The 17,472-nt window shown below is 33.0% G+C and overlaps 1 protein-coding gene across 2 annotated transcripts; it reads right to left on the reverse strand.

Moving 5' to 3' along the window:
* Positions 1-965: 965 nt before the first annotated feature.
* LOC134266525 (7-methylguanosine phosphate-specific 5'-nucleotidase A-like) lies at positions 966-14,857 on the reverse strand. 2 transcript variants are annotated; one of them, XM_062748748.1, is made up of 9 exons: positions 14,796-14,857; positions 9,354-9,452; positions 8,463-8,532; positions 6,307-6,353; positions 4,267-4,352; positions 4,043-4,132; positions 3,267-3,429; positions 2,800-3,000; positions 966-1,400 (listed from the first exon to the last, which is right to left on the reverse strand). In XM_062748748.1, the coding sequence occupies exons 1-9, from the start codon at positions 14,805-14,807 to the stop codon at positions 1,287-1,289; spliced, it is 882 nt and encodes a 293-aa protein (XP_062604732.1). In that variant the 5' UTR covers positions 14,808-14,857; the 3' UTR covers positions 966-1,286. The 2 variants fall into 2 exon arrangements, with proteins under 2 accessions (XP_062604732.1, XP_062604733.1); XM_062748749.1 differs by lacking the exon at positions 8,463-8,532 and adding an exon at positions 9,106-9,175.
* Positions 14,858-17,472: the final 2,615 nt, after the last annotated feature.

Consider the following 17,472-nt stretch of genomic DNA (forward strand, 5'->3'; position numbering starts at 1 on the left):
TTTTAAGAATTACATCAATATACACATATTAATTTAAAATGGTCAAAGAAATAAAAAAGGGGAAAAAGAGTTAGTTACAAAGAGTGGAGAACTTTTCTTTACTTTTGTTATAAGAAAAGTTAACTACATACAATTGTACACAACAGCAGTCAGAAGTAACAAAGAAGAAAGATGTGTGTTGCCATTCAGAATCACCTGACAATAGCAGAACCAGAGCTGCCATGATGTACATGTAATAGCGATTTCTTCTAATAGCAGTAAATAAATACTGAACATACACTATGAAAAAATAAAGTTTAACTTGTAAATGTACCACTGATTATGTAAAAAAAAATGTACATAGACTCTGAGAAAAGACATTCAGTCATTACTGACAAATAATGACCATAGCCGCATTGTTAAATGCACTCTAACCCCCCCCCTTCAACAAAAAATACCAATATTAGGCCATATAAAATTGAAACCTTGGTTCTCAGGCCCGCACGCATTCGTTTTGAGGTAGCCGCATTGCCGATTTTATTGTATTTTTGATAAAATAAAAAGTTAGTAATGCGGAGACCAATCCGGGAAAGAAAATTCCGACCTCATTTGTTTCGTAGTTTAGTATTCAAATATCACTTCCGGTAACCATTTACAATGAGATTTTGGCTACTTCGTTTGAAAATACATTCAAGGACTTTACCTACGATGTTTACACGCTGTTAAGCAATGGATAAAGCAGAAATTTTGACCAGAAATTGAAAGTATATCTGTGATTAAAAAAATTATCTTTATGTTAAAAGAAATCGGAAATCAAAATTAAAAAAAATACCTCCCTCATCTACTTTATTGCCAATAAAATGAAAAATAAAATGCCGCCCTCCCGCATCTGTTTTGGAGGAAATTGGCCTGAGAACCAAGGAATTAAATTTAGATAGCCTTACTTGTAAATAAAAATTGTTTACAAAAGTATTGGTTTTAAGAAATACCAAAACTTCCTTAACACAACTAGTCTATAGAATTGCATATAAGTCTGTATTCACAACTGAAACATACATATTAAATAAAAGAAATGGATTAAGCCCCCACCCTCGTAAAATGACACTAACCTATCGCACTCTTATATATATAGCATACATTGCATGCTTCATTCAATATACCATTTATGATTCAGATCAAAGGGGGACAAATCAGTCTACCATTCATTCCATATAAGCTGAACACTTCTACTTCCATATTAACATTGCATTGAAAGACTTAATTTGCACTAATGTTGATAAGGAGACAGATCCTGCTGTGAGTGAGGTCTAATTTTTACTCTGTAGCACCTTCCTTAGAATCGCGTTCACTACGTCTAAAGTCTCATCCTCCAATATCACGATATCATATCTCCTCATGTACAACTCCAGACTCTCTTCAACCTGGCAAATGACATGAAACAAAATACAAGTTAAATCTATACTTTTCTTCTTTAAAATTATCATGCTTAAACCCCCCCCCTAAAATTTAAAGAGTGGGAAAAAATTATCTACTGAGCTGAACTGCTGATAGTTTTGAATAGTTTTGTAAAACATAAAAAAAATATTTAACTATCCAACATCTTAAATACACCTTATATTATACTTTCATGTATGTACAGCTTACTCCACTTATATTGAACTCGCTTATTTTGAAATTCCGCTTATTTTGAATTCGAAATAAATCCCCAGTTTTTGCCTCTCATATTCTTTGCATTAAAATAACGGTTATATTGAAATCGGATATATTGAAATGTCGGTTATATTGAAGGCACTGATCGGTCCCCACAGGTGATAATGAGTTGTTTTCATAACGGTTATATTGAATACTCCCTGTCGGCTGTCGTTATTGGTGACTAATTATGCCTTATAAAATTCTTTACTGTTAAATTCTTTGCGTCCATGTATATAATACGGACATATCGAAAGTAAACAGCAAAATGTAATATTAGTAATCCCCACTGATCTAGGAAAAAACATAACTTTGAAATTAAATACGTACTGTTAATGCCTATTGATATGCCAAAATTCGAAATAACTAAGGGATTAACCCGAGTACACTTGCGATGAAATACAAGCAGCCTTCAGCAGTACTCAACTGTTTAAGTCCGGTGAATTTTCTCCGAAACGTAAATAAATGCGATCGGGGAATAATAATGAGGTTGAAGAGTGTCTTTTCAATGAAACAGAAATAAAAAAAATATTTAAACTTGCAAGGACTCATATTCTATGTAATCTGTTCACTGTTATAGATAAACGATGACAAAATTAATTTAATTGTTCGGATTTGTTCTTTATTTTAGATCGGGATTGAACTTGTAAAAATGGCGGCTTCACGATTTCCCTTATATTGAATTACGGATATATTGAAATAATTTGCATGGTCCCCTGAATTTCAATATATCCGGAGTAGGCTGTATATTATTTGAATCTGATTGGTCAAGACACATTTGTTAAAAAACACTATTACCAGCTGAATAATGAAGCCACGCCGTCCAGCGTAGCAACAGTCAATATTGATTGATGACGGGTGATATTCCAAAAAATAGCGACTGCCCAGAATTTATGCATGCATGGTTCACTGTTACATGTATTCGTAAAACATTCAGTATAATATAATAAATACTGCATGTAGCTGAGTGTAACATTGAAAATTTTCACCCCTCGAAAACCATTTTCAACCAAGGCACACAATGGTCTTCTTGGGGTGAAAATTTTCAATGTTACACTCAACTACCAATGTTACACTCAACTACATGCAATATTTATATAATACATTTTTAATACCCCTTCTATAACCTACCTTTACATTAAGAAATCCTACAGTGAGTTTATTTTTGACCCCTACAGCTCCATCAGCCATGTGAAGATCTCCAATGGAATCCCCGATTAGGACGATGTTATTACGATGTTCTAAATTCTGGAAATAATCGGAGTCGTGTATCGCCCCCTCGTTCTTATTAAACACATGAATTAGATCATCCTGGAAACCTGTCATTTGACCCTGAAAAAAAAAATAGAATTCAGAGGTCATGATCTATTTTTACATCTGTATAAAATGGAAAAAAATGATTTGAATAAAATTATGTTTGAGCAAAAAATGATTATACAGAGAACTGAAATTTCCTTTTAAAAAATTTTATTACAAAGGCTTGTTTTATTACCATTAATTATATTTTATTGACGGAATGATTTTACATACTACATGTACAAATAAAGTATAAAAACAGGAAGATTCATTAGAGCAATAAAATGTTACTTGCTACTGACCTGAGCATCGTATTCCAGATAATTAGAGACGACCTTCATGTTGTCATGGAGGGTTGCCTGGTGTTTGATGACCTCAATGATGACATCACCGATCCCCGCAGAGAAGATAAGGAGAGGGATCTCATTGGCATGTAACTGGTCAAAAAACCATGTACAACCATCCCTATTAGGAAAATAAAACATTGGTTAAAAAAATTGTACAGCCATTCCTGACAGAAAAAATAAAATGTACAGATCAAAGGCAATAGCATCAAAATGTTTGACTTTTTAAATACTTTACAACCATTTCTCACAATAAACTCTAGATTACAGTCTACTGCCTAGTCGTAACCTCAGCCTGAAAGTTGAATTTTCTATTTTTTGTCTACTGTAAATATTACCTTAGCATGACAGTTGAATTTTCTATCATTTATCTACTGTAAATATTACCTTAGCCTGGCTGTTGAATTTTCTACCACTTGTCTACTCTATATGTTACCTTTGACTGACAGTTGAATTTTCTCCACTTGTCTACTGTATGTGTTACCTTAGCCTGACAGTTGAATTTTCTACCACTTGTCTACTCTATATGTTACCTTAGACTGACAGTTGAATTTTCTCCACTTGTCTACTGTATGTGTTACCTTAGCCTGACAGTTGAATTTTCTACCACTTGTCTACTGATATGTTACCTTAGTTTGGCAGTTGAATTTTCTACCATTTGTCTAATGTTCATCATGTTTATGGTTTTTTTTCAGCCTGACAGATTTTCTACCACTTGTCTACTGATATGTTACCTCAGTTTGGCAGTTGAATTTTCCACCATTTGTCTAACATCATCTTTATTTATGTTACACTTTGCCAACAAATCATGGGCTTTTGTCCACCTGTAGATTAACAAAGATAAAATAATTTCAGTTTTAGCAACAGCGATATTACACAATACAGTGTATACTGTTAAGAGAGTTCTAGGAAAATCTTTCATGTCACATCTATGTACTAGGTCTCACACATTACTCACCATTCCACCATAATTGGAATTTTTTCTTCCATAGTTAGTTGAGGGTTGGTCTCAATAGGAAAATAGTGATCCCTTAATGCCCTTGCCTATAATGAGAAACAGATTACTATAGTGAGCAGTCAGTGATCTGGACTAAAATGGAGAGACATGGAAATGATGTTTCCACATAGAAAACAATATACACTGGACAAAATTGCTAACGCACCACCTAAAAAAATTAAAAAATTATACTCCGAAAACTTGTTTTAGATGTATTTTATGTTTAAATAGGTGGCCTTAGTTTTTAAATAGACATTTAAATGCCCAAACGGATAAATGGATGCAATGTTAACTGAAGCGTAGCTGGTCTTTAGAAATGCTTAAAAATCGTGCTCACGCTTTTTGGAAGAATAAATCGTTACTTTCTTTTTTGTGTTCTTATTATTGTTGCATGCAATCATAAAAACTCACAAAAAAACTGACGGGGTATGCGGCGTTTGACCACAGAAGAGCATGGCAGGGCAGTTGGTATGGTCTCTGCAGGGTGTTCCTTTAGAGAAGTAAGTTAAAACCTAAATAATTTAACGATTGCCGATGATATTGGCTACAACATGATGCAGCAAGCTTATTTAATGACAAAAATATCTTTCTAGGTAGCCACAGTGTTAAATAGGCACCACACATCAATTGCAAGGTTGTACCGGAAATTCGTGCAAACCGGAAGTGTGGGGGACCGAGCAAGAATTCCAAAGCGCCGGGTAACTACTAGGGGACAAGACAGACACATCGCATTATCTCACCTGAGAGACAGAGGCACCACAGCTGTTGCAACATCAACGATGATCATTGGTAACCATCAACGCAACATCAGTGCGCAAACAGTGCGAAATCGGCTTAAAGAGGTTGGTTTGCGGGCAAGACGGCCATTTGTTGGTGTTGTATTGACTCAAAGACACCGACAGATCCGACTGCAGTGGGCAAGACGACATTTGAGATTTACTCGTGCTGACTGGGCAAATGTCTTATTTACCGACGAGACAAGGTTCAATTTACGGCGTTCAGATGGAAGATTGAGTCTATCGCAGGAGAGGTGAAAGGTACAGTGCACCTTGTGTGAAAGAGAAGGGGCAGTTTGGAGGAGGGTCTGTAATGATCTGGGCGGGGATTTCTTTACATACAAAGACTCAGGCCATAATCGTGAATCAAAATTTGAATGCTCAGAGATATCAGGATCTCATCATCCGTCCTTGCCTAATACCACATTTGCGAGCAAATCGCGGGATGATCTTTATGCAGGACAATGCTCCGTGTCACACTGCAAGGACGACGAGAGAAATGCTGCAGAGGAACAACATCAGGGTTTTAGAATGGCCGCCGTGTTGTCCAGATCTTAACCCAATTGAGAATTTGTGGGACGAGGTGGATAGGCGAATTCGACGACTTCCTGCTCAACGAAATCTTGCAGAACTACAAAGGGACATTTTGAATGAGTGGAACAATGTGCCACAAAGATTTTTACATAATTACATTAATTCAATGAGGCAAAGATGCCTAGCTGTTATCCGAGCAAATGGAGGCCATACCAGATATTGAAGTGTGAATCTCATAATTGGGGGTACTAATGTTTCATAAACTGTGCTCAGCGCAACTGTTCAATAACTTTGCATCAAATCATGTTTTATTTTCTGTATTATAATAAACTATTAAAATAATATACTAATACGATTTTCTTGCGTTCAAATTTAAAACAAACAAAGAAATAGTAAGTGGTGCGTTAGCAATTTTGTCTAGTGTATACTGAATCTAGGAAAATATCAAGTTATTATTAACATGCTCCAATAGTTTTTACTGTACGTATGAAATGAAGTTTTAGATGAGGAAATTAAATTGACAAAGGATCAGTCATCGTCAGTATGATTCCACTCATCAAATTCAGTATCATTGAATTTAGATTGTAAATAATATATTTACTGCTTGACTGTCCCAGTGACTTGTTTTTCAAGACTTAAGACAGTCGCCCCATTATCTGAGGTACGTTCTATTGAGTTAGTACATACTGACCTCTTCTTTATAGAAATCTGGCAAAACATGTCCCTCTTCTAGAACATCTGAAAATACAATTAGATGGCTGGTTAAATCAGTTACATATCTACATCATTAAAGTAGTCTACAAATTTTTATTTTTCTATTTTTAATGAATATGAAGAAAAAAAATTGATAAGTTTGAATGACTTTATTTTAAAAGTATGGTACCTGGATACCAAATACATTTTATATGGTTGCTTACAACTTAATTTTACTGAAAATTTTATCCTTGGGTTTGAAACTAGAGTATTTATAAAACTAAAATATTAACTACAGTTTCTCAGCACCAGAAATTATACTACATTGTAATAAAATTAAAACAATATACTAGCAGACTTGTCGAAATTTTTTAATTGCTGTCAGACATTTCGTCTGACACGGTCGAATGTTTTGTCGGACCAGTCAAACTTTTGTCAGACCAGATACTTGTACGTTATTTTGATGCCGGTAAAATCATATGAATAACAGCACCAAAATGTCCTTTATTATTTTCAATAGCCTTCAATCTAACAAGTTTCCTTTCTTGGGATAGAGAGTCTTTAACATAGACATAAATGACAAGTTTTATGACTTCGCTATAACAAATTTACTTAGATAGCGTCAACATGCTGCGTACGCGGCCATTTTTTTCTGTGTTTCTGACCTTGAACTATGCATCCCGATCCTGATCTTTATTAAATTTGCATTACGCTCATTTTTTTCAAACGGTCATCTGGACCGACGTTTTCTTAAATGCTATCGGTCCAGACAAATTTTTACCGGCCTTGCTGACAGGAGCGACGGATTTCGACAAGTCTGTACTAGCTCTCTTATCAAGAATTTTAGTATCCTGTGATATGAAAAGACATTTTTTTTTAGAAAAACAGGGTTACTGTGAATGCTAAATTTTGAAATATTAAATCCAATCTTTGAATAAATCATCTTTTTTTAATATCTTCATTTAAAACATTTTTGACAAAACTTAACAATAAATACAAGATACATGTACATCCCATTTTCCCCTGTTCCTATTGAAATTGACCTGGGAGTTAGTACAAAATCATACAACAATTAAATGATCACAAAACACCATGCACTATTTAAGAAACATGACTTTAACTCTGCAAATTTTGCTATATTATTGTTTAAAATGTCACCCACTTTATAAGAAACAGTGGAATGGTGCATGTATATATGTACATTAATACTGGATTAATAGATCATAATGAACATGGGATTACATAGTACTGTATAGAGGGAAATTTTTGCCCCCGTTTTATTTTCATGTCTTTCACCCTAGCTTCATTTGGAAAAATTTAAAATGGGGCGAATTCAAAGAATACAGTAGGGCTGTGTATTGAGCAATAAATTTCCATACAATACGATACAATATTTTTTAAAGCGATATGCGATATATTGGATTCTTAAACAAGTCCATCAAAAAGGGCTTGATAGTCATTTAATGCATGGATTCCATAAAAAATTTAGTGCTTTATTGCCCATTTCAAAGTTCTTATCCCACAGTCAGTAAATAAAGCACTTCCAATCGAAACTTTTGACGACTGTAAAATCAACATGTTAAAATAAAATTGTTATGTATTTCATAATAACTATAAAAATTGTAATTTCTTTTATAAATCTATAATTATTGACCAGTTTTAATTTAAAAAAGTGAAATATAATCTTTGCTGATTAAAATTCCCATTTTTTTAGCAGAATTAGAAGAAAAATTGCTTGTCCGATACGTATTGGAAGTAATTTTTTGATACATTTTTCTTGAATATCGATACGTATTGATATATCGATATATTGATACAGCCCTAGAATACAGTACATTTTCTTAAAAATAACCATGACTTGGCAAATTAAGAATGGAGCAAAATTGTAAGTGTGAAAGGGCAAAAATAACATAGGGCGAAAATAACCCTGTATACAGTAGTGTATATGATTATGGACTGCTAGTTTGAATGAATTCATTTAAATACATAAAAATCAACGGATTTCTATCATATCTCAAACTTTTATCTTATAAAAGAGAAGCACACTATCCTCACAGTCAGACCTAATTTATACACCTTCCCCCAGTCAGTAGGGGTCTACAATGGGGGGAGAATGTTTGTATAAATCACATCACCCTGTGAGGTTTCACATACTATGACATGTCGAGCAGATTTGTCCTCGATGTGTGTATTTGGACAGAGTTCTATCAAAATCGGCTACCACCTGAAAACAAGGAAAAAACATGAAACTGGACATAAACAACACAAAAACTAAACTAGTGAGGTGTCTTTAGGACAGTACTGTAGGTATGTGATGCTTGGTGTAGAATGTTTCATCCGACTTCTTACAAAGTCAACAAGCTTAGTCTAATAAATTTGTATCACTTGTAAAACTTTTTTGTCAACACATTGGTTAAAAAAAGCTTCCTTTCATGAAATGAAGAATTTATGCCATAAGTCTCTGGTAATGAAATGTCATATAGTCTTGGATGAAATGTTACAAAATTCTACATGTACCTGCATCACAAAAACTCAGTACTGTCACATGTTAATGAACTGTATGGTTAGTGTACGTTTTACCCTAGCACCTGTGTCTGTAGTTTGTTTGCTTCATACACTCAGGGAAACAAATAACTTGTGTGGAGTCTGTATTACTATTGGAATCAGTTGTACTTTTGGTAATTATCAGTAAATGCTTTGTATTTGTTTCATTATTCTGACTGAGGTATGAAACAACAAACTCTTCGGAATGCACATATACATCTGGGCTGTGCAAGGGGAGATAATTTCTACTTACTATGAGTGCCAGCACACTGTGTGCCATTTTCTTTGAATTTCGTCAAAGTGAAATCAAAATCAGCTGTCACCTGATACAATAAAGCAATTTACTTTATAATCTTAAATACTGCAGAGAGTCGTAAAAATGGACCTTCACATTCTCCCTTCTTTTTCACTGTAACAGTCTTAAGTTACAATATGGCTTAACAATGTCAAACAAGACTAAAAATAAATGATCAGTAAAACCCAATGAAGGATAAAACATACCTGTAACTTGTCATGGCCATCTTTGATCATATTCTGAATCACTTCTGTGACATGATCAGGATGGGCTATCTTCACATGGGGTAACTTGAGCTCTGGTATCTGAAATCAAAATGAGGCTCATGATTAATTAACTTAGGCTGACAAACACTACATGTGCATGTATCCTATATAGAAAGTCAAATCAAGTTTTGTTTGGCTAATGTTAAGCAATTCGGGTGAGGTGAATATTGTACTTCGAAGATGGCTAAATCATTGTATTGGCGAAAAAAAAAACAGCAATATAAACTGTTTTATTATATGATTCACTGATAAAATGATACAGCTCATTACTTGTCTGCATTTAATTAAGTCTTAGCTAAATACAAGAGAGAAGCAGAATTAAAACGTAAATAAACCTTACCAGTCGTATCAATTTGAAATGTTTTTTTTTTAATCTATTTTAGTTGCCATGAAAAAATGTATAATGTCAGTCTTTTTTGGTATATTTATTTATTTTTTAGGTTAGATTTTGAAAGGAAGGTGTATTATCAGGGAAAACTGACAGCCGAAAAAAAGTAAAAATTGTTGTTCAGTAAAAGTGTTGAAGGGGGTCAATGCATCCCCTCTAACCACCCTCACCCAAAAATATGTATATTCGCTTATGTTTTGTTCACATGAAAAAAAGTCATAGTCGTTTAAATAGCTTTCCAAAACAATTTCGAATTTCCTGATCTATTTTTAGATCAACATACAGAAAATAAATCCTTGTATTGACCTGGAACGTCACGTGCAGGTAAATATAACGTAGTATTTCTATCAATATCACATAGTTGGATCTCAGCCAATCAGAAAGATATGAATAATATTCAATCATATAATAAATAGTAAATATTCACCATTGTATGCAAGACAGTAAAAGTACAAACAGCTAAAACTCAGTCTTACAAGGAAATAATCTGAACTGATGTTTATTGCTGAGTAATTCATGGCTAATTGTTCAATAATTTCCCTAGAAATTAAGCAGCTTTAAAGATAGAGATGTATTTATTTCAATGTTTCCTGTCCTCAGATATACAACTCTATTCCACGTCAGGTGTTAAAAATATAAGTGGGTTACATTTGCTTTCCTGTAAACATGAGAAAAAAGTCTGTCCCTTTTTTAACCTTACACCAGATGTCTGATGTACTGATACAGTAAAACTCGTTTAGTACGAACACGGATATTGCAAATTTACGGATATAGTGAAGTCATCTTGAATCCCCAGCTACATCAATTTAATGAACTTCTTATACGGTTATAACGAATAACAGATATAGCGAAGTAATTAATTTCACAGGTCCCAGCGACTTCGTTATAACTGAGTTTTGCTATATAATGTCACTATATTGCTCGACTGCATGTGGAATTTTTTGTACAGTTTACGTTTAGCTTGAGCTGCTAACTCTGCTGACCATTCTTAATTTTTTTTTAGGCCACATGTATTTACATTGTATTTAATCAACAGAAATCTACACCCCCTCCCTAAAAAGTGGTCCTGCAATAAGTACACAGCCAGAGGCACTTGACATATTAAACCTTAGTTTCTCTTCAATGGTAAAATTTCATTGATATTCTCTCTCTATATATATTTAAAATTTGTAAGATTATACAAGATACAAATAAGCTAATCAAATGAACATCTGTCTAAGGATATTGATATGGCTTATGCAATGTTATGTTAAATCACTGAAGTAACATTAACAATGTACAGTAGTAGTAAGTATGATAAGAATGGGTCCTGTTACCACTTGTTCATTAAGTTTTATAATCAAGCACCGAATGACACAATTTTCTCCCAAGTGTTAACATTAAATAAAACTTGAAGCAAATTTATTTATTCCAGTTTGTGGGTAAATAAACATGGATACAATTCACGGGTCACATGCAATAAATTCACTGACTGTGTCTGTAGATTTAACAAGTTAAAATAAAAGATGAGAAGAAATCAAAACTAAGTCTAACGTTATATCACTATACTGAACTCTACTGTACTATTAGTCCTAGTCTGCGTAATAATCATGATAATATGATATATAAAATTTTATACACACCAGGGAAGGGGTAATTGAAAAAAGTAATTGTAATTGACAGTAATTAATTACATTTTTTGATGTAATTGGATGTAATTTGTAATTGAACATTTTTTCAATTACTTGTAATTGTAATTTAATTAATTACACTGAAAAAATACCATGTAATTTCAATTACTTTTTCAATTACATTCAATTAATAAATATAATACACATGCATGATACATGTATATTGTCACCAAGACCTCCCCATTATACTGTCTTTTTATTTTATTGCAAAACATATCCTCAGTCCTTCAATTATACAGAAGACAGATTATTTTATAATTATAATGTAGTTTCTTTCTAATCATTATAAAAAAATTGATTTTTTTTTGTTTTATGTTTATCTAAATTTTGCACCACCATTCTTCATTAGGTCTATTCAGCTATGAAACACAGATAATTTATTAATTTCAATCTCTGTTTACTTGTTTGATCAACCTAGAGTAAGAATGTGTGTGTCAAGAAAAAAAAAAGAAAGGAATGTGTGTGTCATTAATGAAGTTCTCTCTTCTTGGTATTAAGAGATAATTGCCCTCCAGATCACAGCTGTAAATTGCAATCAAAACAAATCAACCCCTCTTAAGAATGTATTCATTCAAGTTCAAGTTCAGTTATTTCACGCACACCAACATCAGTGGTACATGAGGTACAATGTATAAATTAGTATATGATTATGATGTCAAAGCCAATGCATGGGGATAATTATTTCAATTAAAAATGCTCCGCTAGTTTTAGAAAAGAAAAACTTTCAATTTGATAATTATTTTAACATATAAACAGAATTTTATGAATTAATTTTGTATCTGAAAAAGATATGATTTGTTCTAGTATTATATTAAGTGAAAATGTTCAACATAAGTAGCAATTTAGGATGTTAAGATTACCTTTAAAAGAAATATTTAATTTGAGGGGTTATAGTTGTGATTTATTCTACTCTATTAAAAAAAAAACCTGTGAATCAAATATCATAACCCATGCAATTTGTGTACATGTAGGTTTTGTGTGGAGGCAATCGATCAAACTGATCTTGAATAGTTCTTTACTGTTTTGTAAATAAAAGTCAGAGATACAGAATGCATACTAGCATATTATTTCTTGTATTGTTTGTGCAGAGGCTGCTCTTATATACAAGTGAATGATCCCTGTTCTGTTTATTCATATGATTATAAAAAAATTCAAAAAATGAAAATGTAATTTGTAATTTAATTAATTACTTTTGTGAAGTAATTGTAATTTAATTAATTACATATCTTAGGAAGTCTGTAATTTAATGGTAATTTAATTGAAGAAAAAGTCAAAGTAATTGTAATTTAATTAATTACTTTCTAAAGTAATTGACCCCATCCCTGATACACACCAATAGATTTCAAAAAGCTAAATGACCTGAATTGGCATACTATCTATCGAATGAGAAACTATGAGAAATGAAAAAGAAAACGAAAGAACTCGTGCCTTTTTTGCCTACCGATCAAGTTTTACCTCACACTCAAATGTATATGTATTAAGATCTGATTACTTCCAGAAAACTATATGTATCCCAGGATATATATGCATTTTACAACTTATGAGAAAAACACAAAATGTGAAATTTTCATCATGAAGGTAAACTCTGGACCAGATAAATAAGGTAGGTGGCATGGTATTACATTTCACTTTTCATCTTTCCTGGAACTGGTCAATGTAAAATTGAAACATTGGGCCTCTGTTGTTTCCTTTTCATTAATTGCCGAAAGAAAAAGAACACGACACTGAAATAAACGCCCTCCCTAACAACTTTAACATCAAAATAAAAACAAAATCTTACATCATTCATTTCTGCAAGTTCTGTTCTCCAGACGATCTCCGACGACCTCTTGATCAATAAGAAAATGGGAACCAGTTTTATACGCTTCTTGGTTTTCAATACAGAAGAGCGTCATACGAAGAAGCGGGAAAATTCAAAAGATTTTTTTTCAAAATCACTGGTATTATGTTTGTCAGAAATATTTGACGTTTTGGGTAGATTTTCGGTATAGGTATGCAAAGCATAATTAAAGTCTAATTCACAGTTAATCAACAGTATAATTATTCTTATAGTTATCAATTTTCCTGTTATTGTTACTTTCTAATATACTGAAAGCGTTTTACCCTGATGGACATATTTTATCAAAGTTGACGAGGTTTTTTCAGTTCTTTTCGTGGACTTTCATGTTATCAAAATGTGAAAGGATATTTTATTTTGCGCTATATTGGTGAGAAGTAGAAGCATTGTGCTATTCATAAGTTAAGCTTGACAATCAATTTGATTCGATTCGCAAGTATCAAAAATTAAGTAAAATTATTCCATTTTAAATATCCTGCATGTGGAGTTGACATGTACATATATATTTTGCATTTTTCACAATTGATTTAATATGAAGAAACACACTCTACATTCGAACAATTTTTAAAACGAGACAAGTTATTGACAAATACACTGTAAGTGGATGATACAAAACATCAGTCAGTCGTGTATAGAGTCAACGTACATTTCGCTAATTTCATGGTCGATGCAATTACCTTGTCAGTAATATTAACTTCTTTTAGGTCGCATGTTGACATATTTTTCATATAGTTAAATTCTTAGACATTATCTGTACACTTAAATGTATGCACATTTTCCGTATGCCCAATCATGCCAAGGAGCATATGGCGGATGTAAGTGCATGTAACAGAGACAATTTATTGCCTCTGCTGGGGATAGTAGTACTAATTTAATAATTTCAAGAGTAATTTTCGAAAGAAAAATGTCTGTACATGAACATGACTTGTACCCTTCATTGAGAGCAACAGTGTTTGTCATGAAGTTAGTTTGCCATCAACTCTCTATTCAATAAAATTAACACATAGTTATGAAACAGAATTTGCAGACCCCGCTGTTTGTTTACGTTTTTTGCCGGAGTTTACTGTTGTGAGAAGAGCTTGAACATCATCAGCGCTAAATGATAAAACTTCACTGAATGTCAAAATCCAGAGCAATTAGTTCTTTAATCCTTATCATGCAATGCCATGGAATGAACTGCTTCAAAATTGAAAGAGAGAAAAAAAAGATCTGCAGATGGAGCACAAATTGTGCCCTTGGAAATTCTATAAAAAAATGTGGAAAGACCATTCGTATAGATATTGTCTTCGCGAAGTGTTAAAAAAAAATAGTCAAATTACCATAACAAAAACTGCTGAGTACTATTGTAAGAATCAAAATGAGATGAAAACAAAGAATTTTGTAATCATATGATATGAAATATAAAATTTACTTTTTATTGTAATTAAGTTGTAAACGAAAAATCTGACTTTGAAAATACAGCGACTGCATCAATGCAGGAAAATTACCTTATTTTCCATCTTGTTCAAGGCTGTATGCTTCAATGGCAAATAGTACAATTTGGCAAGATTCTGAACTCGAACAACAGCGTATCTTTGCATCTGTACTGTGACGTCACAATCACAACGAGATTTGTACCCTCCAATAAAATAATACCTCCCTCCTTTTCAATAAACCAAACATTCCTTGTAAAATGTTATATAAATCAATTAAACCTATTAGGCTAAATAAAATTATGACATGCAAGAACATAATAAATACTAGTAGGTACTTCATGTCGAAGAATCTGGTAAAAAAGTTTAAAGGTACTTGGACACAGATTTGAAGTTATTTTTTTCTGTATAATATCACGAATTATATATTTTAATGGCATTTCACACAAAAATTAATTAAAAATCTTAATTCATTAAAAAGATATTAAAACTTTAAATTTTTTGGCGGGTTTGATTAACACATCCTTGCACTTTCACATATTTTAACTTTATTCTTAATCCTTAGGAAAAGTGGCAATCTTGTTGTGTATTATTGAGAAATATTAAAACTTAAATCGAGAAAAATATTTTTTTTCAGAGTAGAAATGTTAGAAAGCAAAACTCCTTAAAAAGTATCGACAATCCGTTGTGTACAGAGTTTAGCAAATCGAGCACACTCGTGTTATTTACACAGTTTTTGTAAACAAGGCAAGAGCCTGTTATTGTTTGATGTTTACGATTCACCGGGTGCGTTTAATCGCCATTAGAACATAACCTACTTATTTAGCCAATCAAATACTTTCATTTCTCGCGAATAATCGATTCTTCATGGTGAAAAATTCTTCTATTTCTGAGATATTTAACGGTGTCTGATTGGTTCAGTTGACAATTATATGGGTGTGTCTTCATTGCATGATTTTTGTTCAGCACACAAAAAGAAACTATTCAAAGCCACGTGCTGTTTACAATGATAGTTAAGCTTTCTAGGCCTTGCTACACTTTTTTCCACTGTAATCTTTTGTCGCCTTTCTGAATATTATTTTTTTTTTCATATTTTGGTACATACAGAAGATACAACGTCATGTATATCAAAGATGAACTTTGTCTTTGAAGACAGATTTAACTCACAATTTTCATCAATTTTTTATTTGACCCTAGACAGCGGTACCCACTCCTGCTGACTAGGGCCTTGTTATTTTAACACAATCATTTTTGCAAAAATATAGATCCTTGTTACAGGGATATTCATTAGTTCAGTGGCTTTAATATCTTCCCCTACCATTTCCCCCACTAGATCACTTACGTAGCATCGTTTTTGAACTTTTATTCAATACCAATTTCTTCCAGTTCCATTTTCCCCCGTACAAAAATACATTACCTTCATATTCATATACTGTAGTATGAAGGGGGGATCAGCCATTCAATGAACATTTTCGATAGTAAAAGTTATGTCTGCCCCCTACCCCCTCTTGCTACTTGCCTGAATCAAGCTATTTCATATATAATCCCGTGCTAACCTGAATGGGTTGGAGTCTATTCTGAAACCACGTGTGTTCGATAGTGATTACGTGTTCGATATATACACCGAGCGGTCAAGTTGAGCACTATATATGACACAGCCGTGGGAGGAGTTTATTAAGGAATAACTGTCTTATTTTTCGATTTCATGAAGTGATCAATGGATTGGCTTGCGTGATAATTTGCATAAACGCCGAAAGCGTTTATGCATAAAATTATTACGCAAGCCAATCCATTGATCATCGTCATGAAATTGAAAAATCTGACAGTTATTCCTTATATTTACATGCTTTGATTCCGCCAATCCACGTGCTCCAAGCCCTGCTTCTGTCTAGCTGTTTGTCCCGCCCTTCACGTGTTTTTTTTGGAACCGCGCCAATACATTGATGGGGAAATAAAGTACATTTACATTTGGTAATTTTATCTCGGACAAAGACATTGGAAATGTAAATATTTTCTAATCCATTTATTTGATTGGCTGAGGTTCTGTTCTAAGTCAGTAAGATCATATGAAGAGAAATCTTCGTCAAGAAGAATGGGCTCCGCTTCGCTCCGCCCATTCTTCATGACGAAGATTTCTCTTCAGTAAGATCATATGATGAGAAATCTTCGTCAAGAAGAATGGGCTCCGCTTCGCTCCGCCCATTCTTCATGACGAAGATTTCTCTTCATATGATCTTACTATTACAAGTCTGCTCACCACAACTGCACGGACTGACAATATATTGTGTATTTATTTTGCTTTCGAACATGTCTACTCTGAATTTTCTGGATTATAGTATTGATATTTTTCAGTATTACACAACAAGATTGCCATTTTTTCCTAAGGAATAAGAATAAAGTTAAAATTTGTGAAAGTGCAAGGACGTGTCAATCAAACCCTCCAAAAAAATGAAAATTTTAGTAACTTATAAATGAAATAAGATTTTTAATTAATTTTTGTGTGAAATGCTATTAAAATGTATAGGTCGTAATATTATAAAGAAAAAAAAATCAATTTCAAATCTGTGTCCAAGTACCTTTAATACTGTAAAAGTTGAATAAAAAATAAAAGGATACAATCTCTCTAGAACAAACATCATACTACCGGTATATTTTGTGGACGTCAGTTCAGGTACACTCAAAGAAGCGAAATATATGGACTTTGTATTGAACTATGAACTATTCTGAGACTTGTCGGGGAGGGGCCGGGGTA

The sequence above is a fragment of the Saccostrea cucullata genome, unplaced genomic scaffold (assembly GCF_032062105.1).
Source record: "Saccostrea cucullata isolate Sc308-1 unplaced genomic scaffold, CSIRO_AGI_Scuc_v1 ctg10138, whole genome shotgun sequence".
In the NCBI taxonomy this organism is placed as follows: domain Eukaryota; kingdom Metazoa; phylum Mollusca; class Bivalvia; order Ostreida; family Ostreidae; genus Saccostrea; species Saccostrea cuccullata.